General features: G+C 43.3%; 2 protein-coding genes and 2 pseudogenes across 7 annotated transcripts in view; 2 read left to right on the top strand and 2 right to left on the bottom strand.

Moving 5' to 3' along the window:
- Positions 1-19853, bottom strand: part of Yipf1 (Yip1 domain family member 1) — a 51930-nt gene extending 32077 nt beyond the window's left edge. For all 6 annotated transcript variants that reach the window (XM_087214705.1, XM_004874659.3, XM_021252082.2 and 3 more), the window contains exons 1-3: positions 19785-19853; positions 19129-19208; positions 14846-15009 (exon numbers count right to left, since the gene is read on the bottom strand). In XM_087214705.1, the coding sequence (XP_087070831.1) occupies positions 14846-15009; positions 19129-19159 (195 nt within the window). In that variant the 5' untranslated portion in view covers positions 19160-19208; positions 19785-19853. The remainder of the gene's footprint in view (positions 1-14845; positions 15010-19128; positions 19209-19784) is intronic.
- On the top strand, positions 4040-4171 carry LOC147827346 (U4 spliceosomal RNA; annotated as a pseudogene).
- Positions 12905-13359, top strand: LOC101705805 (protein S100-A10 pseudogene; annotated as a pseudogene).
- Ift25 (intraflagellar transport 25) overlaps positions 19129-24327 on the bottom strand; it is an 81183-nt gene continuing 75984 nt past the window's right edge. Inside the window, exon 6 of the mRNA XM_087214709.1 lies at positions 19129-19208. Within this exon, the coding sequence (XP_087070835.1) occupies positions 19143-19208 (66 nt within the window). The 3' untranslated portion in view covers positions 19129-19142. The remainder of the gene's footprint in view (positions 19209-24327) is intronic.

Genomic DNA, 24327 nt, shown 5'->3' on the forward strand with positions numbered 1-24327 from the left:
AGCAATGCTACATAATTTTAGGGTAAAATCATTTGGTTAGCCTAGTTCTCTTGCCTACAGCCCAGCTATGGAATTCCAAGACATAATTCCATTTTGGCCTCCGGTCACAACTGAGACCTCAATGATCCAGTGATGCTGTGATTCTCCAGGACAAGAAACATCCTGGGAGCTGAGAACATCCTGGGAGGAACAAACATCTACTCAGTTCCTCATTGTTCTTGGATTGTTATATCTTGTTTATGCAGATGTACTGAACTCTCTGCAAGTCATTTGTTACATTTGTTTCTCCCGATGTACTGAGTACTGAATAAAAGGTGCAGTAAGCTGGGGGCTTTGTCTTTGCTGCCCAGAGCAGCACTGATCAGGCTCAAAGCTCAGCTTCTTCTCAGTCTCATTTTTCTACCTTTCCTGTAATTCGCCTTGTGCTGCTGTGGCTCCCAGGAGACTAGGACTTACTGCAGAGGTTCTAGTAACGTCCCCTTTCCCTGTTTCCTACAGATCCCAAGCACCAAAAAAAAAAAAAAAAGAACTATCAGTCAGGGTTCTGATGAAAATCTAGCAGCTTTCCAATTTCAGCTTGAAGAGCCGTAAATATACCAATTTAGTATACTCCATAAACATACCAATTTAAGGGGCTGGAAATTTAGCTCAGTGGCACTGCACCTGCCTTGCAACCGCAAGGTCCTGAGTTCAATCCCCAGTACCAGAAACAAACAAAAAATATATATACACCAATTTAAACCCAGAGTCTAGAGATGGCTAAGTTATACTGGGGCAGTATTTTATCAGTCAGCTCTAGACCTTTGGAGGAAACACCAAAAACTCCAATAGGGGCCACAAGCTGGGGTAAGTCAACTGGTCAATGTGGCTTACATAGTTTTTAACAGCTGTGACAAAATGGGAATTGAGTAAAGAAAAAAGGCAGGCTAAAGCCATGCTGGCCCTAATGGATAAGGCTCATGATAAAGCCTGTGGTACCAAGGGGGAGCCAAGGTAGTTTAAAGGGTGAGAGAGGCAAATCTGGGTGCTTCAAGTGCAAGCAATTGGGAAATTGGGCAAAGGAACGCCCTCAAAAGCCTTGAATCTTTGCCAAGCCGGTCAGAATACAGATGAGGACCCTTGACACAGGAGGAGGGACTGCCCACTCTGAACTGCTGGTTGAGAGATTTCCTTTTCTCAGCTGCCTTCATGGTTCTACAGTACCAAAATGACCCATGCCAGTAATTGGAAGACATATATTCCTCCTGCTCAGGGCCACTGTCACTCGAACCTCTGGCAATACGTATCTTAGTTACCAGGGAGCTGGTCAAACCGGTTCCATTGGGCCTGATTCCTCTGCAGAGTTGATCCCTAAGCATAGTACAATGACACCCAGGGGTGGGCTGTCAAGGACAGCCCAGTAATCATTCAGCTCAAGTACCCTAACCTATACCCTCACAAAAGGCAGTACCCCCTCAAAAGAGAGGCAGGCTGGGGCTAAAGCCCATTACTGATAGATTTTTGGCTACATGTGCCATGCCAGTCTCCGTGCAACACACCCATTTTACTGGTAGTCAAGTCATCAAGAAAATATTGCCTATGCACAAGCGTAAGGACCCAAGTTCAATCCCCAGTACGAAAAAAAAAAGAAAATATTGCCTAGCACATGATCTCAGAATCATCAAGCCAGTGGTGCCTATTCATGCCCTAGTGGCAGATCCATACATCCTCTTTGCAAAGATCTCAGGATACACTGATTCTCAGTCCTTGATCTCAAGGAAGCCGTCTTTTCTATTCCCATGGACCCTAGCTCCCAATACTGTATTTGTTTGTCTTTCAATGGGAGGATCCACAAACTGGGTTCCAGCAACAGTATACTTGGAGGACTTTGCCTCAAGTGTTTAGAGATGGCCCCCACCTGTTTGCACAAGCTCAAGATCTTAGAGACATAAAGACTGAGACGGGAGGCCTATTACAGTATGTAGATAACTTCCTCCTTTGTAGCCCTACCAAAGAGTTATTTGATTGAGACATCATTAAGACTTTCAGCTGTTTAGTAAAGAGGTGTTACAAGGTATCCCAACATAAAGCCCAGATTTCTTAACAAAAAGTGACCTCCCTAGGGTGCATTTTAACACCTGGACAGAGACAACAGTACTCAAGGAGAACAGAGGCAATTTGCCAACTGGGTCTTCCAGAGTCTAAATAGCAGCTGAGGGATTTCTTGAGAATGGCTGGCTTCTGCCACATATGGATGCCCCATTTTGGAGCAATAGCCAAACCCTTATATGAAGCAACTTGGGGACCAGAAACTGAATTATTGGAATGGACCTCAGCTGCTAATGGGGCTTTCCAGGCCCTGAAACAGGCCCGGATGCAGGGCCTGGCATTAGAAATTCCAGACCTAAGCCTTTTTCTCTCTTCATGGCTGGGAAACAGGGAATAGCCACTGGAGTATTATCGCCAGTGTCTGAGCCCAGAAACCCACACGATGACCTACTTTTCCAAATGACTAGATGGGGTAGGGTAGCACAAGGTTGGCCCAGCTGCTCACAAGCAATAGCTGCTCTGGCACTCTTTGCTCTAAGATAACAATGAGACAAAAGCTCTCAGTTCTAACTGCACACCAACTGAAGGTTCTAGAACTCAAGGGATGTTTGTCAGAAAGGCTCATTAAATACTAAGCCATCCTTACTGAAAAAAACAGACATCACTCTTTTGTCTTACACAGTTCTAAACCCAGCCACCCTCCTCCCAACTAACCAAAAGATAGAACATGACTGTGAAACCATTGACCAGAATTATGGCCAGCTGCCCAGGTCTGAGGGACCAGCCACTGACAGGAATGGGAAGCACACAGTTCACTGATGGCAGCAGTTTCATAAAGGATGGCATTAGGAGGGCAGGCATGCCATATTCAGCTAACCAGGCCATTGAAGCAAGAGGACTCCCTCATGGGACCTCAGCCCAAAAGGCAGAACTTACTGCCCTATTTTGGGCTCTTCAACTTGCCCAGGGCAAGAGGGTAAATATATACTGATTCCAAGTATGCCCTCCTGATCTTACACACACACGCTGCCATCTGGAAAAAGGCGACTTTTATTTTGTTGTCACCTCTCCCCCAACCCCCAGTGGGGATCTAACTCAAGAACCTGCGCTTGCCAGGCAGGTGCAGCACTGCTGAGCGACATCCCTGGCCCTGAAAGGTAACTTTTGTCCAGCCACCAGTCACCAATATAACAAACCAGAGGCCCTCAGCCTCCTCAAGTCACTCAATCTCCCTACCAAGGTAGCAGCTGTTCATTGCTGGGGACATCATGCCTCCTTGGAACCTGTCTCCCAAATTCAAAGGCAGATTTGGCTGCCAAACAGGCTGTCCACCAAAATAACACAAGCCCATCAATAATTCTCCCTATGATCTAATTTCAAGACCGTAAGAAGAGCTTCAGATGATTCATGATGAGGGAGGAGTCCAAAAGGGGAATGAATGGTGGTACATGAGATCCCAGCTGTTCTTGTTGCAATGACCACAGTGGCAAGTCACAAAGTCATTTGAGTGCTGACATGATGCCTTCCACCTAGGGTGGGATACTACTGTGCCAGATAGATTTTTTATAGGGCCCGGAGCTACTCCATACACATTTTATGGTCTCTTTCAGTCTCTGACTGGAACTACATTGGCAGGGACTTTATCTGTTTAGGAAAATGAAAACAATCAGCTCACACATATGTTTACTATTAAAAATAATTTGTCTCGAGACTCAGGCACTTTTCTTCCTGTGTGGCACTAATTTCTATTTGTGTCATCTAACAAACGACAGAAACATGAACCCTTGTTTATCTGGCCCCGGAGATCAATATAGCACCTAATAACCAATTCCTTCCAGTTCTTGTAGCCACCAGAACAAGAACCAAGCAAGTCAAAATTCATTCTTCTCCTAGTAGGTCTGGGCATAGCAACTGGAAAAGGCACTAGAGTAGGAAGACTACATGATATGGGTTAGAGTGTGGCAAAGCTGACTGGGGAAGTAGATGTAACCTGCTAATTACAAGATCCTGGAGCTTTGCACAGTAGCAGTATCGTAGCCAATGAGGTTTATCTGAGGCATGATTATTGCTAATTGAAAACTTTTCACAAGATCCTGGAACACATGCACAGAACAGTTCCCAAAGCCCTGCATGTAGACTTCTTGTGAGAACTCAAGCAACCAGGGATCAAACTCAGGACATTGCACTTGCAAGGCAGGTCCAGTGCCACTGAGTTTTTTATCCTGGGCCCTCTAGCAGGTTTTCAGTAGGATGGCCTAGACCTGACATCAGCCTGAGGCGTGGGATCCTAGCACGCCTCTCAGGACCAGTATGTAGAGGTTCTCACAAGTTTTCTCAAGATTTGGATAGTATAGAAGGACACAGACACCAAGAACAGCTTGCTACCTTGGCTTTCCTTATGATAGGACCCCTGTTTCCTCCAGGGTGTTTTCATCTTGCTTTTCCCTCTTTTACTAGGCCGAAGCTCACTCTGCAGAGCCAGTTTCTCACTCTTCACTTTTACTTTCTCAAATAAACTGCTACTGCTTTTACACGAGAGCGCATTACAAATTGTAAAGCTGCTATGCCAGTGAAGAGTTTTACTGTCCATAAGATAAGATTTTTTTTCAATCCCAGGTACCAAAAAAAAAAAAAAAGGAAGAAGATACCCAGTAACATCCCCACTGAGCTATATCCTTTTTTTTTTTAATGTTGTATTAAATTCTTTTATTGGTACATTGTAGGTATACAACACAATTACATTTCTCATTGGGAATTGTACCTTTACATAATGCATCTTGGTTCTTATTTTTTCCCCATTCCTAGCCCTCCCTTCACGCCCTCCACCCTTCCCTATTTACAAAGACTTTATTTCCATTTTTTCCATTTCTCAGCATTTTTCCTTTTCCTTCTTTCCTTTCCCCTGCCCCTCCCACTACCCCGACCCCTTTGAACCTTTTCTTCCTATTTTGCATTATCGATTATTCACGATAATAACTGGTACATTTTAGGTATACAACATAATGACATTCATCATTGGAAATTTGCACCTTTACAGTCTCTCTTGGTTATTTTTCACCCTTGCCCAGCCCTCCCTTCAACCCCTCCAATCCTCCCTATTTACAAAGATTTTGTTCCTATTTTTCCATTTTCTCATATTAATCCCATTCCCTTCTATCCTTTCCCCTAGCCCTCCCACTTCCTTCCCCTTTGCCCCTTTTCTTCCTATTTCACATTACCTATTATACATTTAGTCCTTATTTACACTTTCAGTTTCTCACACCAGAGAAACTATTTGGTATTTACACATCTGTGTCCTATTTATTTCACTTAAGAGTATTGCCTCAATGTGCATCCACTTAGCTATAAATGTCTCTAATTTCTCATTTTTTATGGCTGAGTAGTACTCCATTTTATAAAAAAACCATATTTTCTTTATCCAGTCTCCAGTTGATGGGCATTTGGGCTGTGTCCAAGTTTTAGCTATTACAAACTGTGCTGCTATGAACATGGGTGCACATATATCACTGTGGTATGATTCTTTTAATTCTTTGGGGAAGATCCGCAGCCCTGGAATAGTGGGGTCAAATGGGATTTCCAGTCCTGGTTCTTTGAGGTATCTCCATACTGATTTCCACAGTGCTTGCACCAGTCTACACTCTCACCAGCAGTGGAGCAGGGTTCCTCTTTCACCAGAGCCCCGCCAGCATTGGTTATTGGTTGATTTCACAATAGCAGCCATTCTTTCTGGAGTGAAGTGGAATCTCAGCGTTGTTTTCATTTGCATCTCTCCAATGACCAGTGATGTTGAACATTTTTTCATGTATTTATTTGCTATTTCTACTTCTTTGAGAAATGTCTGTTCATTTCAGATGCCCATTTTTGGATTGGGTCTTTAAATTTGGGAGGTCTGATCTTTTTAAGTTCTTTATAGAGTCGAGATAGTAGACCTTTGTCTGAGGAAGAGCAGGTGAAGATTTTTTTCCACATTGTGGGTTGTCTCTTCATACTGCTGGTGGTTTCTCTTGCTGTGCAGAAGCCTTTTAATACAAAGAGATCCCACTTGTTGATTGTTTGTGCTAGTTCACAGGCAACTGAGGTTTTGTTCATAAAATCTTTTCCTACACCGATGTCTTCAAGGGTTCTACCTAACCTCTGTTCCAACTGGTTCAGAGTTTCTATTTTAATATTTAGATCTTTAATCCATTTTGATTTTAATTTAGTGCATGGTGAGAGATATAGGTCTAGTTTTAATCTCTGGCAAGCTGAAGCCCAATTTTTCCAGCACCATTTATTAAAGAGGCTATCTTTCCTCCAGTGAGGGTGTTTGGCTCCTTTATTGAAGATGAGATGGCTGAGTGTGTCTGGCGTTGTTTCTGCATCTTCTAATGTGTTTCACTGGTCCTCAGGTCTGTTTCTTTGCCAGTACCATGTTGTTTTTATCACAGTAGCTTTGTAGTAGAGTTGCAGGTTGGGGATTGTGATACCCCCTGCCATGTCTCTGTTACCTAGAATTGCTTTTGCTATTCTGGGTCTCTTCTTGCTCCAAATGAATTTTTGGATTATTTTCTCGAAGTCTATGAAGTATGCTGCTGGGATCTCAATTGGAATTCCATTGAATCTATATAGCAGTTTTGGAAGTATGGCCATTTTCACTATATTAATCCTTCCTACCCAGGAGCAGGGGATGTCTGTCCATTTTCTGATATCATCTTCAGTCTCTTTTTTCAGAGTGCCATAGTTTTCAGAGAAGAGGTCTTTGATTTGTTTCGTTAGGTTGATTCCTAGGTATTTCAGTTTTTTGGATGCTACTGTGAAAGGAATTATTTGCCCTATTTCTCTCTCAGTGAGTCTGTCATTCGTGTAGAAGAAAGCTATTGATTTTTGTGTGTTGACCTTGTAACCAGCTACTTGACTGAATTTGGTTATTAAGTCTAGAAGACTTTTGGTGTTCTTGGGGTCTTCTATATAGAGTATCATGTCATCTGCAAATAATGACAGTTTGACTTCTTCATTACCTATCTTTATTCCTTTTATTTCTTTCTCTTGTCTAATTGCCATGGCTAATGTTTCCAGAACTATATTGAACAGGAGTGGTGATAGTGGACATCCTTGTCTTGTTCCTGATTTGAGTGTGAAGGGTTTCAGTTTTTGACCATTTAGTATGATATTGGCTGTTGGTTTTTCATAGATGGCTTCTATCAGTTTGAGGCAGAGACCATCTATTCCAATTTTTTGTAGGGTTTTTATCAAAAATGCATGTTGGATTTTGTCAAATGCTTTTTCCGCATCTATGGAGATAATCATATGGTTTTTGTCCTTGGCTCTATTGATATAGTGTATTACATTAATTGATTTTCATATAGTGAACCATCTCTGCATCCCTGGGATGAATCCCACTTGATCAGGGTGTATGACCTTCTTGATGATCTTCTGCATTCTCTTTGCCATTATCTTATTAAGGATTTTTGCATCTATGTTCATTAGTGAGATTGGCCTATAGATCTCTTTTTCAGTTGGGTCTTTCTCTGCTTTGGGGATCAATGTGATGCTTGCTTCCAGGAATGAATTTGGGAGTATTGCTTCCCTTTCAATTTCATTGAAGAGTTTAAACAGTAGTGGCAGCAGTTTCTCTCTAAATGTCTTGTAGAATTCAGCAGTGAAGCCATCAGGGCCCGGGCTTTTCTTAGTTGATAAGTTTTTAATTACATTTTCAATTTCATTGGTTGATATTGGGTTGTTCAGAATTTTTAGGTCTTCTTCGTTAAACTTTGGTTAATTCATATGTATCTAGGAATCTGTCCATTTCTTCTGTGTTGTCTATCTTATTGGCGTATAGGTTCTGGAAGTAGGTATTGATGATCCTCTGGATTTCTGCTGGGTCTGTTGTAATTTCACCCCTTTCATTCCTAATTGCATGGATTTGGGCCTTTTCTTTCCTTTTTCTGACAAGCTTGGCTAAGGATTTGTCAATTTTGCTGATTCTTTTGAGGAACCAACTCTTGGCTTCATTGATTTTTTGTATCATTCTCTTAGTCTCCATTGCATTGATTTCTCCTCTGATCTTTATAATTTCCTGCCTTGTATGAGCTTTGGGGTTGTCCTGCTCTTCTTTTTCTAGAAGCTTGAGATTCAACATCAGGTTGTTTAATTGGGCTCATTCTGTTTTCCTAATATGCATATTCACTGCTATGAATTTCCCTCATAAGACTGTTTTCATTGTGTCCCATAGATTCCAATATGTTGTATTGTCATTGTCATTTAATTGAAGGAACTGTCTGATTTCTTCTTTAATTTCTTCTGTGACCTATTGGTTATTCAGAAGTGTGTTGTTCAATTTCCACATGTTTATAAAACTTTTTGAGTTTCTTTTGCTATGGATCTCCAATTTCATCGCACTGTGGTCTGATAATATACAGGGGATAACTTCAATTCCTTTGCACTTACTTAAACATGTTCTATGTGTGAGTATGTGGTCTATTTTGGAGAATGACCCATGTGCAGCTGAGAAGAATGTGTATTCTGATTTTGTGGGGTGGAAGACTCTGTAAACATCTGTTAAGTTCATTTGTTCAAGAGTTTGATTGAGTTCTAGTATTTCATTACTTATGTTTTGTCTAGTTGATCTATCTATTTGTGACAGTGGGGTATTGAGGTCCCCCACTACTATTGTATTAGTGCATATATGACTTTTCATGTCCATTAGTATTTGTTTTATATAGTTGGGTGCACTAGTGTTTGGTGCATAGATATTTATGATTGTCATCTCTTCCTCTTGGATTCTTCCCTTTACAAGGATGTAGTGTTCTTCTTCGTCTCTCTTAATCAGTGTTGGTTTGAAATCTACTGGATCTGCAAAGAGGATAGCTACTCCTGCTTTTTTTTGGGTTCCTGTCGCATGCAGTATTGTTTTCCACCCTTTAACTTTCAGTCTATGAGTTTCCTTTTGAATTAAGTGTGTTTCTTTTGTGCAGCATATTGTTGGATTTTGCTTCTTGACCCATTCTGCCAGTCTATTTCTTTTGATTGGTGAATAGAGACCATTAACATTGATGGTTATAACTGAAATGTATTGACTTGTCATTGCCATGACTTTTTCTTTTTGTTTGGTTCACTCCCTTTACATTTAATTTCTTGTCATGCCAGATGGGTTCATTCTGCTTTGCTTCCTGGGGTTATGATCCTCAATGTCTGTTCCTAGGCTATTGTGTAAAATTCTTTGGAGTGCTGGTTTGGTATTCATGAAGTTCCTAAGATGCTCTTTGTCATGAAAGTATCTTATTTCTCCATCAATTTTGAAAGATAATTTTGCAGGGTACATCAATCTGGGTTGGAGGCCGTTTTCTTTTAGGGCTTGGAATATGTCACTCCAAGCTCTTCTTGCCTTGACGGTTTGTGTTGAGAAGTCTGCTGTGATTCTGATGGGCTTTCCTTTGTATGTGATTTGTTTCTTTTCTGTGACTGCTTGGAGAACTTGGTTCTTCTGTTGAGTTTCTGGAATCTTAACAATTATATGCCTATGTGTAGATTTTTTTTGATCAAGGCTATTTGGAGTCCTATATGCCTCACTTATCTGTATGTCAAGCTCTTTTCCCCCTGCTTGGGAAGTTTTCTGCCATTATTTCTGTGAAGAGATTTTTTTATGTCATCTGCACTCTCTCCTGTTTCTTCACTGAGCCCAATCAGTCTTATGTTATTCTTCTTTGCATCATCTAGCAGCTGCTGGATTGATTTCTCATGTTTCCTTATAATTGTGAAGCAATTTTTCTTTTCCTGGTCACTAACTGCAATCTTATCTTCTATATCTGAAATTCTGTCCTCACATTGGCTCATTCTGCTGTGTAGACTTTCAATGGAGTTTTTCATGTCCTGGAAATCTATTTGCATCTGTTTTATGGATTCCATTTGTTTCCTATGTTGGGATTCCATCATGTTCTTGAGCTCCTCTCTAGATTTATTAATCATGTCTTGCACTAGGGGCACAATTTCTCCTGTTATCTGAGAAATTATTTCTGATTTCATTTTTTCCAGATCCCCTTTTGTTGCCAGTTCAGTGGGTCCAGGTGGTTGAGTATCAGAGTGTTCCATCTCATTTCCCTTTGGGGTTGCTGTAGGTGATCTGGAAGTCTGGTTTTGAGACTTATTTACGTGTTTTCTCATTTCAACTGGAGCGGGGGGCTGTCAGCACCTGCATGGATTACCTCCTCTGAGCTGGGTGAGGTGAGACAGGGGCCGGGAGCAGCGGTAGGGATGGTGACCCAAAAGCCCTTTCCTGTGGGCTGGGAGCAGCGGGAGGGATGGTGGCCGGGAAACCCCTTCGTCTGGACCAGGAGCAGTGGGATGGTGGCTCAGAAGCCCCTCCCTCTGGGCCGGGAGCAGTAGGAGGGATGGTGGCCTGGAAGCCCCTTCCTCTGGGCCAGGAGCAGTGGGACAGAAGGTGGCCCAAAAGCCCTTTCCTCTGGGCTGGGAGCATTGGGAGGGATGGTGACCGGGAAGCCCCTTCCTCTGGACCAGGAGCGGTGGGACGACGGCTCAGAAGCCCCTACCTCTGAGCCGGGAACAGTGGGACTCAGCACCTTGGTCTGGTGGTCTGGTGTCCTCTGCGTCTTTGTAGTGTGGAATCAGGTGGCTGCCTGTCTGCAACGGGGTGATTCGGTGTCTTCTGCACAACTCAGGACCTCAGTAGGGCGTGCACAGACCTGCCTGTCTGCAGCGGGCTGATTCGGGTGATCTGTGACTCAGGACCTAGATAGGGCATGGGCAGACCCGCCTGTCTGCAGCGGGGCCTATCCTTTTTATTTTTTAAATTTGAGACAGGGTCTTGCTTAATCACTAAATTGCCTGGGTTGGGCTCAAATTTGTAATTCTCCAGCTCCAGCCTCCCAGAGTGCTGGGATTATAGTGTGTTATCATGCCCTACACCATGCCTGGCTACATTTCTTTTTAAACATTGGTGCCTGCTGTTATTCAATGTGATGTTAATTTCTTTTCTTTTCTTTTTCTTTTTTTTTTTTGGTACCTGGGATTAAACTGGGGACCTTGTTCTTGTGAGGTAGGCAGACGGTGGCACCACAGAGCTCAATCCTCAGCCCATAATGTTAATTTCATGTGTCAACTGGCATGGGCCATCGTGCAGGGATATTGGTTAAACATTCTCCTCACTGTTTCTGGATGAGATTTACATTTATACTACTTGACTGAATAAAGCTGATTGCCCTCTATAATGTGGGTGGGCCTCAGCCAAACAACTGAAGGCCTGACTAGAATAAAAGGTCAGCCCCACCCCACCCACACCCACTCCCATCCTCTTCCCAGCAGGTGAGAATTCTCTCAGCAGATGGCCTCTGAACTGTACCTCTCCTGAGACTCCAGCTTGCTGGCTTCCCTCATCAAATTTTGGATTTGCCAAGCCTCCACAATCATTTATCAACTCCTCAAAATAATCTTTCTCTTTCCAAACATATCTCCTTGGCCCTCTTTCTCCAGAGAACCCCAACAAACTCAGCTATAGGAATAACACTTCCGTACCTGAGAGAACCCACTTTAATAAGCAAGTAACATATGCTCCCTCTCGTACACAGTCTACAGTGAGAAACACAGGCTCTGGACTCAGATGGCCTTGAGTTAAAGCTCCATCTGCTACCTGCCAGTTGTGTCTGGGGAAGTTACCTAAACTCTATACCTCAAGTTTCTCACTTAAAAAATGAGGATAAAAATGGTTCCTGCATCAGTGGGACCCCTGCCCGTACTAGGGATTGAACACAGGACCTTCATAATGAGCTACATTCCCCAGCCATATTTTTTTTTTTTTGGTACCAGGGATCGAGCTGGGGACCTTGCACTTGTAAGGCAGGCACCAGAACCACTGAGCTAAATCCCCGGTCTTCCCCAGCTCTATTTTTATGTTTTATTTTGAGACTGGATCTCACTAAGTCACCAAGTTGCCCAGACTTGATTTGAACTTGCAATCTTCCAGCCTCTCAGCTTCTCAGAGTGCTGGGATTACAGCAAAGGGCCAGGGGTTTTGTTTGTTTGTTGTTTTTTAAGGATTACATGGTGCAAGTAAGAGACTTTAACTGGTAGCTAGGAGCATTTAAACACTGAGTAAATATTAGCCATCATGATGATAAGGACCACAAGACTCAATTGATCCTTTTCTCATATTTCAGATGAGGAAACCCAGGTTCAGGGAAGTTTCCAACATTATCTTACCACTGGCAGGACTAGGATTCAAACTCAGGCTCTTAAATCTGAGTTTCTGTCACAATATTTAGTATATAACATCATTTAATGTAACATTCAGTACTTACTTTGATGTTTCATGGAGTTTCAGAAAGAGCACCTGATACCCAAGAGCTGTGAGTTCAAGGCCAGCTTGAACTATATAGTGTTCCAAAATAAATTTAAAAAAAAAGACTGAGAGACTGAGGTCACTAAAAAAGAAGTTTACAGGGACATTCGCTATAACCAAAAGGCTGGAGCCATTGTCCTAAACCTGTGAATGAGGTAGATTAGCGCTGGGCCAAATCCAGTGAAGTAGGTAGGTGTAATCTGTCAGTTATGAGACCCAGGGCACCTGCACAGAACACAGAATCCAGGATGACTCTGCAGTTCCTAAACACTGTACATGGGACCAATCAACCCTAGATATTAGGCAAAAATTACAAAAACTTCAGATGGGTCCCAAAGCCCCCCTACCACCCAACTGCTGGACAGAGCCTTTTCTGTGTTCAACAATCAGGATCTGGATGGGGTGTGCAGGGGGCGGGCTGCGTGGCCCCACCACAGGCTCCTCCCACCCAGCCCCCACCGCTACAAAGGTGCAGCCCGGGTGCGCTCCCTGCTGCTGCCCACCCGCTGCCCACAGCCTAAGATCCCCAGTTTCGACAGACTTCACCAAAATGCCATCCCAAATGGAACACACCATGGAAACCATGTTGTTTACATTTCACAAATTTGTCGGGGACAAAGGCTACTTAATGAAGGAGGACCTGCAAGTACTCATGGAAAAGGAGTTCCCTGGGTTTTTGGAAAATCAAAAAGATCCTCTGGCTGTGGACAAAATCATGAAGGACCTGGACCAGTGCCGAGACGGCAAAGTGGGCTTCCAGAGCTTCTTTTCACTAATCGCAGGCCTCACCATTGCGTGCAATGATTATTTTGTAGTGCACATGAAGCAGAAGGGAAAGAAGTAGGAAGAATTGAACATTTACTCGTGCCCAGATGAGAGTTCTCCCAAAGGGCCACTTACGGAATCTGCCCCTCAGTTTCTCCTTGTGTAAAGATTTCATGAGCAGATCAGGACCCTTAGAAAATGTACAAATAACATCCAGCTCGCATTGGACAAGCAGAGAAAGGAAAGTTAGTTAAATGCTAGGTAAGCTTTTGATTTTTATATTGTTTGCATCCTCTTGCCTTCAATAAATAAAGTCCTTTTTAAAAAACAAAACAAAACAAAAAAAACCAATCAGGATCTGGAGGAGAATGAAAAGTAGAGGAACCAAGAAGAAAAGCCAAAATTATGGCTGTTGTAACCAGCAATGCTTTAAGCACACCTAAGTCATCTAAGAGAAAACCTAGGCCAATCAAGGGAAGAGTTTCTTCTTTAAACGCAAAGAAACTGGACAATGGGCACACGAATGTAGCAGGCCATCAACTGGGCCCTGCTCTGTGTGTCGAGCAGCTAATGTGCCCAACTCAAAGCACTGAAGGATGGACTGTTACCACTCTCCGGGAGGGGCTAGGCCAGCCAAGAGGCCCATCTCCCCCCATGACAAAGAGGACAGAAGGGGCCCTGGCAAACTGCAATGCCCCTGTTTACAGACATCTCCACCTCCTGTGATCCCTGGATGCCATGGGTACGCAAATTCAACTCCTTTTAAATACAGGTGCAGCTTACTCTGTTTTAACTTCCTTTTCTGGAAAACTCTCCTCTAGAACTAGTTGGGGTTAAGGGAAGTCCTAGTCAGAGTTCTTTATTCCTGCTTTGACATGTCAATTTGAAGGTCAAATATTCAACTGTGAGTTTGTAATTGTTCCATGGTGCCCTAGTCCCTTACTAGGAAGAGATTCGCTAGTAAAACTGGGCAGAGCGTACTGCTTTTCCACCTTCAATAAATGTACATCCCACTACCTTTTCTGTGTGTCATGTCCAGTTCTCTGTGCAGGACACCAAGAACCTGGAAAGAATTTCTTCGGGACCCAAAAGCATGACCACCTGGATTTCAGGAAAGGTGGACCCCCACATAACCGAGACCACCACAGACAGAGACAATCTTTTCTTGGAATCAAAACCATCCCTCAACCATAGAGATCCCAGAACTCTTGACATCAGGACTGAGACAATGACCAACACCAGCCCACCACCAACCCTTGAGAGCTGGGCCGGTCCGAACCCTGGGATCACAGTATGCCTTCTCCAGCTACCTAAGCTGAAGTCCTTTCCTTTCTTCCCTCTAATGTTCCAATTAAAAGGTTTGGAGCTTTAGTTTTAATTTCCCTTTCCACTAAAACAAGGACTAATGCTAGCCAATGAGACCTGCACCATGTCCTTTCATGCCTCTGTCTTCACCAAGACCGATCCCCTTGTTCACATCGCCCTTGCCCACCTTCCTCCCCTGGCCACCTCTTCTTTCATCCAGATGCAGATCTAGTTACTTCCTTCAGGAAGCCTTCCTAACCTGCTCTCTGCTCCTACTCCCCACCACGTGCCCTCTGCCGGTGCTTCCATTGATAATGGTCTGGCCACTGCCTGGCACTGTACCTGACAGCATGAATAAGTACATAAACAAGTTCTTTAAAAAAAATTCACAGAAAGAATCCAAAGTTAAATTCAAACCTCAGTTTTATCAGAGTCATCATTTCCCAGTAACTCATCATCCTCTTCTCTCCCGGAGCCTCTTGCAGGTCCTGGTTGATGTTTTGGGGTTTCGCCAGGATCCTCAATGCTTATCGTGGTAGCATCTGGGTTTGTTGCTAGGGAAGTGGGTGCATCACCAAATTCTGAAACCAAGTACAACACAAAGGCTTCAGGGACCTTACACAAACTGGAAATGTTATGCTTTCACTGAAAGACAAGTTGTTACAACCTCAGCTTTGCTATGGACCCTATCCAAGACTAACAGCCACAAGCTTGGAAAAAAAATCTCATCTAGAAATCAATCTGACATTGAAAAATGATTATGAAGATAACAAGATTTGGAGTCAGAACTGGATGTTAGTCCTGGCTCAGCTACTTACTAGCTGCATGAGCCTGAGTATATGAACTACAAACCTCAGTGTTCCTACCCACACAATAGATAGAATAATATTTATGTTGAAGAATTTGGAGAGGGCCAGGAATGTAGCCCAGTGGTACAGCATCTGCCTAGCAAGCATGAGTCCCTGAGTTTGATTCCCAGTAACAAAAATAAATTTGGAAAGTGGCCAGGCTTGGAGGTGCACACCGGTAATTCTAGCACTCTGGGAATCTAAAGGAGGTGGCTCACAAGTTTGAGCCCACCCTAGGCAACTTAGTGACTTAACAAGACCCTGTCTCAAAATAAAGAACAAAAAGAGCCAGAGATGTAACTCAGTGCAAAAGTCCTGGGTTCAATCCCCAGTACTACACACATACAAAATTAGAGGGGAGAGCGGGCTGGGGATTTAGCTCAGTGGTGCCACCACCTGTCTTCAAGTGCAGAGTCCTGAGTTCAATCGCCGGTACAGAAAAAAAAAAAAAAAAAAAAATTAGAGGGAAGAGTTTGGAATATTACCTAAGTCAAGTCCTTAGCAAAGTATCTGAGCCCAATCTAAACCTCCCTCCTTTGACTGAAGTTAAAAAAATTTTAACGGAAGTTATCTTTTCCAGTAAGTCCTACGTAATCACTATAGAAAATATGAGGACAAAAAAGTACAAATAATAGGATAAAAATTCCTCTTTGTCCCTTCACATAAAGGCAAACACTGTTAACATTTTGATATTTCCTTTTCTTTACATAGCAAGACTCATGCCAGTGATTGTCATTCATTCAACAAATATTTACCTCATGTTTCCAGAGTACCAAGTACCAACAATCTTGTATACTGCTTTTATCTACTAGTGATTACAAAGAAAACTTTTTTATAAGTCTTTGAAACATATAAGGAATGTCTGTGGAGAAAGCTTTTGAGTTACAGTCTTGGGATGACCACCTACCAGGGCAATCACTAGGTTACTAGGTTTAAGTTTCTTGAGCCATATTGCTAGCCTCCCTTCCAAAAGAATCTGACCTATTTACATCCATCAGCAGTGACTGAAACTTTCTGTCTCTGAGGATCCTAACACACTTTATTTAGCTGTACTTGAGTAAAATTCAGGGCAGCTCTGAGCCTTTGAAGGCCCAAGGAATAGTACCATTATTAACACTACAGGCATGGCATAGATCCTGCCCATAGAATAAGTGAGCTTACTCTTACTGCCCTTCAGCTAAATGAATAGTTTTATGTAGAAAACCAAAGTGACTGAAATTAATCAGGCAGCTAATACACAACAAGCCTCAGCCAACACTTGGGTTTTAAGCAGCATGAAGGTCTGGAAAGAGATGATTCTTTGTTCAAGTTAAGACTAAGTCCATGGGGCCGGGGATGTGGCTCAGTGGTGTCGTGCCTGCCTGGGAAGGGTACCAGAAAACAAAACAAATCAAGACTAAGTCCATGACACACAACCTCAGACTAATTACTCCCATTGAGTCTGTTTCTTCATGTATGAAATACAGATCATACCTCCTCATTGAGAGGATGTGAGTATGACATGAGGTTATAGACCATTAATTGCTGGATAGGGCACTGCCATTTAAAAAAATGGTCACGGGACCTTGCCAGAGGGACTCAGACCAAGGAAGATTTACTTTTCTTATTTTGAGACAGGGTCTCATTATGTAATTCAGGCTGGTCTTGAACTTGTGGCGATCCTCCTGCCTCAGCCACCCAAGTGCTGTGCACCACCACAACTGGCCAAGGAAGATATACTTAAGCCATATATTTAAAAAATTTTCCAGAGAAAAAGGCAAGCCAGGAGGAACAGAGAGGGGCACTAAAGAAATACAAAGACCAGGGCCGGGGATTTAGCTCAGTGGTTTCAACGCCTGCTACACAAGCACAGTTTGACCAAGTTCGATCCCTGGTACCAAAAAATAAATAAATAAAATAAAATAAAATAAAAAAGAAATACAAAGACCAAGGAGACTCAAAGGAAGGTAACTCATCTACAGTAGCTGGAGATCCAGAAGGTGCAAAGAATGGCTGGAGGAGCTGGGAAAGCATCTCATGGAAAAGCAGGGAGATGAGCAGGACCCAAGAACAGGAAGTGTTTCCCACAGCAGAGGGACAGCAGATGGCATGGCTTGGCTGGAGTTTATGGTGTGTCTACTTCTAACACAATGCTTGCTCACACATTCTCTGCACATTATTCTTGCCCGCCTCTGCTCCTTGAAGGCAAGGCTGGTGTCTGACTACTGCCACCAGCGTTTTCCGCTTCTACACCCTGGCATCTCCTAAGACTGTTTTGCCTCTGTTCCCTTCCCCACAGAACATTTTCCACCTGAAGGCTCCAGACCTCCACTTTTTCATGCAACAGTACCATTCTTCCTCAGGGAAGCCTTCTAGGACTCCCACAGCCCTCTGTGTTCTTTTCTCAGGCCAAAGTCCTTAACACAGTTTATAAACCCTGACTGAGCTGCTGCCTGCCTCCTCTCCAACCTCACCTTTTGTCAGCCTCCACTTGCCCTCCTGTCTATGGGGTGGAACACAGACTTTCTTCCAATCTTGTGGGAAAAAAAAATCACACTTCTTTCCTCCTCAGGGACTTGCACATGCTGTTCTCTATGCTTCAACTTTCTTACATTCCACTCCAAGGAAGCCTCTCTAATGAAGCAAGATTTGATCAGAGCAAGGGAGGGAGGCATGTGGTTAACTGGAGAAAGAATGTCTCAGACAGAAAGATGGCACAAAACCCCTAACTGTGACTGTACCAGAAACAGTGATGAGGCCTTGCTGCTGGGACAGAGAGAATGGAAAGGCAGGAGCAACAGGAGATGAAATCAGGGGAATGGAAGGCTACATCGAGTGTGGGCCTCCTAAGCCACTGAAAGGCCCCCAGCTTTCACTCCTAGTAAGATAGGAGCTAATGGAAGGTTCTGAAAAAACAACATGACCTGACTTAGTTTTAAAAAGATTACCACAGGAGCAAATTATATAGTCTAGAGGGGCAAGGGAGGAAGCAAGAAACCAGAAGGATGGTAATAAGGGCTTTAATTAGGACAAAAGGTGCGAAGTGTCCCTGAACGTGGTGGGAGTAGAGGTGGAAACTGTTAGAAGTGGTCAGGTGCTACACGTATTATGGAAATGGTAGTATTTGTCAAAAAAAGTGGGTTTCTCTTTAGATATCACACCTCTTCCTCAGATAGTAAAGACTATGATACCAGAGTGCCGGGTTCAAATTCTCCCTTTATGGGGCTGGGGATTTAGCTCAGTGGTTCCAGCGCCTGCCTCACAAGCACATGGTCCTGAGTTCGATGCCCAGTACCAAAAAAAAAAACAAAACAATTTCTCCCTTTATGGTGTACTAACAGTGTGATCTTCAGGCAAATTGCTTGAATTTTCTGTGCCTCCATTTCTTATTGAGAAAAATATGGGAGCTGGGTGTGGTGGAGCATACTTGATATCCCAGCACTCTGTGGAGGCTGAGGAAGAAGGATCACTAGGAGTCTGAGGCCACCCTGGGCAACATAGTGAATTCAAAGCTTCATAGTGAGACCCTCAAAAAATCAAAAACAACAGAGAATAAAGTAACTATTTTATAAAACTGATATAAGGACTAAATGAATCACGTGTAAGACATTTAGAACAGTTCCTGACATATAATAAGTGCTATGTGCTTATAAAACACTAGGCAACCACTGTACCAAATTTCTGCTATGTGTACCGGAAGGGTCAGATGGCAAAAAGGAACAGCTGGTATGGACAAACATCAAAACCCTGGGTGTGACCACCAAACTCTTACCAAGGTGTTTGGAATAATGTACAAGCCATCTTAGCAGTGAAAATCCAGTGCTGTCACTGGCAAAAATAGCCATCATAAAGGTGGACATCCAATTGCTATACCTTCAAATCGCAAGTTATCCACAGCTGCCATTCAGCCAGTGGGTCTTCTCCCAGTTAGGAGGAGGAAAATGTGCAGGGGTCTAAAAGGAAAAGATAACACTTCATCAGATACCAAAGTAAAATATCTTCAAACAAAATGCATTTCAGTGCCAGAAAAAGTACTGCTTGGGCCGGGGATTTAGCCCAGTGGTTTCACCGCCTGCTGCGCAAGCGCAAGGACCCGAGTTCGATCCCCGGTACCAAAAAAAAAAAAGTACTGCTTGCCCTTTGCACCTTTGTCGGCGGGGATAGGTCTACATAAAAAACTGTTATAAAATTGCCAGGTGTGGTGCCACATGTCTGTAATCCCAGCACTGAGGCTGAGGCAAGAGGATTGCTGCGAGTTCGAGGCCAGCCTGGGCAACACAGTTCAAGGCAGGTCTAGGCTACATAGTGAGATCCTGTCGCAAAAACAAAACAAAACAAGAAACTAACGCTGGTACTCCACAAGTTCCCTCTAATTCACATGTTCCACCGGGGTAATGTTTAGGGACAGGATGGATGCAGCCTGGGTGGCACGATGCGGAAGGAGAGGCTGAGGCTGGAGAGATGACAGGGAACAAAAGCTGTCCAGCCTAGACAGTGGTTAAGGACAAGGGCTCTGGAATCAGACGGACCTGAGTCTTATTCCCGATTCTGTTCCTTCTCTGCTGTGTGGGCGCTCCTCTGGGCCTCAGCTTCCTCATCTGTAAAACGGGTTCATAACGGCGCCTACTCACACAGTGCAGGAACCATTAAACGACACAGCGCGTGGGAGGCGCTTCGCACACGGCCAGGCAGCTTTGGAGGCGACCCTACAGCCAGGAACACCTCGAAGCACAGGCAAGTTTTAGGGGTAGGAGCTGAGCCGCAGCGGCCCGGGCACTGGCCTCGCTCACGTAGCCGCCTCACCTAGCTTACAGCCCAAAGACTCCCGGGCCTGAGAGGCTCCGGCAGCGCTTCCGTCCCGCTGAGTTGCCGGAAGCCGGACATCCGGGGGGCGGGGATTTCCCCCTCCTCCTCCGGGCAGAGCCCCGCCTTCTTAAAGGAGCAGCAAACCCCGGGAACCGCTCCCAGAGACCTCAGCGCGGAGAGAGCCCGGCCTTTGCCCCGCCCCCTCCCGCCCCTGGGTGGGGGGGAGGGGGAGGGGAGGGGGAGGGGGAGAGAGGGAGAGGGGGCGGGGGGGGGAGAGGGAGGGGGAGAGAGAGAGAGAGGAGAGAGAGAGCGAGAGAGCGAGAGAGCGAGAGAGCGCGGGGATTCAGCTCAGTGGTTTAGCCGCCAGCTGCGCAAGCTCAAGGACCCGAGTTCGATCCCCGGTACAAAAACAAAAACAAAAATCTAACTAATTAGGGTGAGAGCGGGATGCCGCCTGTTAACACAGGCACCCCGGAAAGCCGGAAAGTGGGTGGTTTGGGCAAGTCTAGGGAGGGGCCCGGGAGGGATGAGCCTCTCTTACCTGTGTCCCTTAGGCATATGACTGCCTTCCCATAGGGCAGGGCCCTGCTAACCTCGCCTGCTTTTCTAATTAATGAAGTTTCCTCTTATTCCTAGTTTTCCTAAAGATTCTCTTTTAAAAATATAAATAGAGGGCCAAGATTTAGCTCAGTGGCTCTGCTCCTGCCTCACAAGTCCGAGGTGTTAATGTTCGACCCCCGGTACCGATACCGAGAAGAAAAAAAAAAGAAATTGTAAAAATATAAATAGACGTTGAGTTTTATCCAGTGCGTTTTTGCGGTTTAGTAAGAGGTCATGTGATCTTTCTACATTAGTCTATTAGAATGATGGGCAGTAAAACAAACTCAGCAGATCTGAGTTAGTCAAATCCTGCAACTTTTATGTATTTATTTTTGGTACCAGGGATTGAACTCGGGTCCTTCTGCTTGCAAGGCAGGCAGCAGAACCACTGAACTAAATCCCCAGCCCTATTCCAGCAAGTTTGAAAGAAAGGTTTAATCCCTTCTTTGGCTCCTTGGAAATAAACTTTAAATTCTTAGAATGTCCTACCTAATAAGAGTGTCGTTGGAGCCAGGTGCATGCCTGTAATCTCAGTGACTTGGAAGACTGACGTAAGATGATTGCAAGTTCATAGCTAGGGCAATTTATCAAGACCCTGTCTCAAAATAAAAAGGGCTGGGAATATAGCTCAGAGGAAAAGTGCTTGCCTAGCATGGGCAAGGCCCTGGATTTGATTCCCAGTACAGAAAAACAAACAAACAAACAAAAACAGGAAAAGAAAAAGTGTGACCTTGTTTATCTAAGGCTTTGGACCATGCCGGATAGTTAATGCTAACAGTATGATTTATGGTGGAGATCTTGGGCCATGTGGTATCAGTTTGATGCCTGGAGGAGTTTGAGACTGAAAATCGGGCACATGAGAATGTCAGTTATACCTGTTGGTCAACCACCGATAAAAACGCTGGATACCAGAGCTTAGGGGAGCTTCCCTGGTTGACAGTGATAACTGACCACAGAGATAATTACTACTTCCAGCATTGGAGAGACAGGCAGATGGATACAGAAATTCATACCCTGGTGTAGCACAGACCCAGAGCAGAAGCCCCTGCAAAAACCAGTGCCAGGGTAGGGAACCTCAACTCTATTCGATGACTTGATGAGGGCCCAGTGCAGTCAAGGCTGAGAATTGAGAATTCCAGGAAACACAAACTTAGGGAAGTGTACTCACACTTGTGAAATTTGCCTCCTGGAGCTCCACTGGGTTCTCACAGTGAAAATTGGAGGAAAATCCCTTCATGCTTTCAGCAAGGAGAAGATGAAAATAAAGATTTTGAAATATGCCAGAAAATGCTATTAAGAAGACATGCTTTCAGGCCAGGGATTTAGCTTAGTGGTTCCACTGCCTGCCTCGCAAGCACAAGGTCCCGAGTTTGATCCCTAGTATCCCCCCCCAAAAAAAACAACAAAAAAACCCCACATGCTTTCAAGAAAAGCTGTTTTACCAGAGCCTGACCTATTGGGGTTTTATCAGAGTCTTAACTGAACTAAAAGAAAGAAAATACCTAAATCCAGCCCCCTCTAGCCATCTTGTCCCACATAAAAAGGAGACAATCTGGGAAACACTTATGAAGTTCACAGGCAGAGGCACAGACTCATTAAAGGATGTGCTCTAGTCCCAAGGCTACAGAATGTTTCTTTTCCATGACCTATTACCACTACATTAGTAGCCTATTTGCTGTGGTTCTTTCACCACTAGCTTATAACCAAAAATTACAAGGCATACTAAAAGGTACAAACACAGTTTGAAGAGACTGAGCAAGAATTAGAGTCAAATATGACAGGAATGTCAGAATTGTCAGACAAGGGTTTAAAAATAACCATGATTAACATGCTAAGAGCATTAACAACATGAAAAAACAGATGGGCTCACAAGCAGAAGGACCTGAGTTTGATCCCTGGTACCAAAAAAAAAATAGAAAAGAAAAAACAGATGGGTATTTAAAGCAGAGAACTCAAATCTAATAAAGAGTCAAAAAGAAATTCTAGGGATCAAAAATACTATGGCAGAAATAAAGAATGAAAAGAACAAGCTTAAAGGGCCGGGGATTTAGCTCAGTGGTTCCGGCGCCTGCCTCGCAAGCGCAAGGTCCCAAGTTCGATCCTGGTACCAAAAAAAAAAAAGAACAAGCTTATTAGTAAACTGAACTCAGTTGATGTAAGAATCTCTGAACTTTAGGATATGTCAATAGAAACATCCAAAACTGAATTTCAAACAGAAGAAAGAGTGAAAAAAGGAGAAAGAATATCCAGGGACTGTGGAAAAACTACAAAAGGTGTAACCACGTGTTATGGGGCTAGCAGGACAAAAATAGAAAGAAAAAGAAATATTTGAAACAATGACAGAATTTTCCCTGAATTAATGTTAGATGTCAAACAACATATCTAGGAGATACAGAGAACACCAAGCAAAATCAGTGAACACACACACACACACACACATGCACACCACCTACATATACTATATTCAAACTGCAGACAATCTAAGATAAAGAAACCTTGAAAGCAGTGGGATGGGGAGCTCACATATAGGAGTGAAATGGTTTTGTGTTAAGAGGAAAAAAACAGGGACAACAGCAACCAATAATTGTGTATTCTGAGGAAATTTTCCTTCAAAAGTGAAAGGAAAATAAAAATGTTATCATGGAATTTGTTGTCAATAGACTTACCTGTCAAGAAATGTTAGTTCTTCAGAGAGAAAGAAAATAACATAGGTCATTTTCTCAAATCTATATAAAGAAACTAAGAGCATTAGAGAAAGAAGTAAAAGTAAAATAAAAACTTCTAATTTTTTGCTCAAAACAATAAAGCAATGTATTTGATTAAGCATGCTTATATATGTATTTTATTTGTGTATGTTACGTATAAATGAAATGAATGAGAGCAGTGAACAATGACAAGGGTCAGAAAAGAGGAATTAGAAATATTTTGCTATTTTAAGGTGTTTGCACTCCTTGAGAATATGTATAGTGTTGTTTGAAAATAGATTTGGACTAGTTATAAATGTATATTGCAAACTCTTGGCATGATTGATATGCTAGAAAAGGAAAGAAAATGACTCACACAACATGCTCAATTGAACCACAAAAGGTAGAAAAAGAATGGAAAGTAATAATAATAAAGAAGGGCACTGAATATTAAACTATCAAATATGGCAAATATTAATCCAACAATATCAATAATCACTGTAAAACTCAGTAGTGTAAGCAATCGCACATCTGTTAAAAGACAGAGACTGTCAGAGTACATCAAAAAACAAGACCCAACAGAAAGACTTACCCAACAGAAAGACTTACCATGCCAACACTAATCAAAAGGAGTACCTTTCTTAATTTTAAATAAAGCAAACATCAGAGCAAAGAAAATTGCAAAGGTAAAGAGAAGCATTGCATAATGATTAAAGGGATCAATTCTTCAAGAAATAACAATCCTCGACACAGCAGAACTCAAAACCACTACCAGTCAACTGGATAGACTAGACATGTTAGGCTCTTGCTGTGTCATGCGCCGAAGTTCTGATCCCGAGCATGTGGCTGAGATCGGCCCCAGCTGGCTAGACTGTCTTATTCTATGACTTCTACCAGCTGCAAGCTGCATGGAAAGGACCTTAGGAGACCCTGAAGCCATGCAATGGAGCCAGTGACCTTTGAGGATGTGGCTGTGAATTTC

This window comes from Heterocephalus glaber, unplaced genomic scaffold, assembly GCF_053883595.1.
Source record: "Heterocephalus glaber isolate CG9 unplaced genomic scaffold, H.glaber_assembly_v1.0 deba00001449, whole genome shotgun sequence".
In the NCBI taxonomy this organism is placed as follows: domain Eukaryota; kingdom Metazoa; phylum Chordata; class Mammalia; order Rodentia; family Bathyergidae; genus Heterocephalus; species Heterocephalus glaber.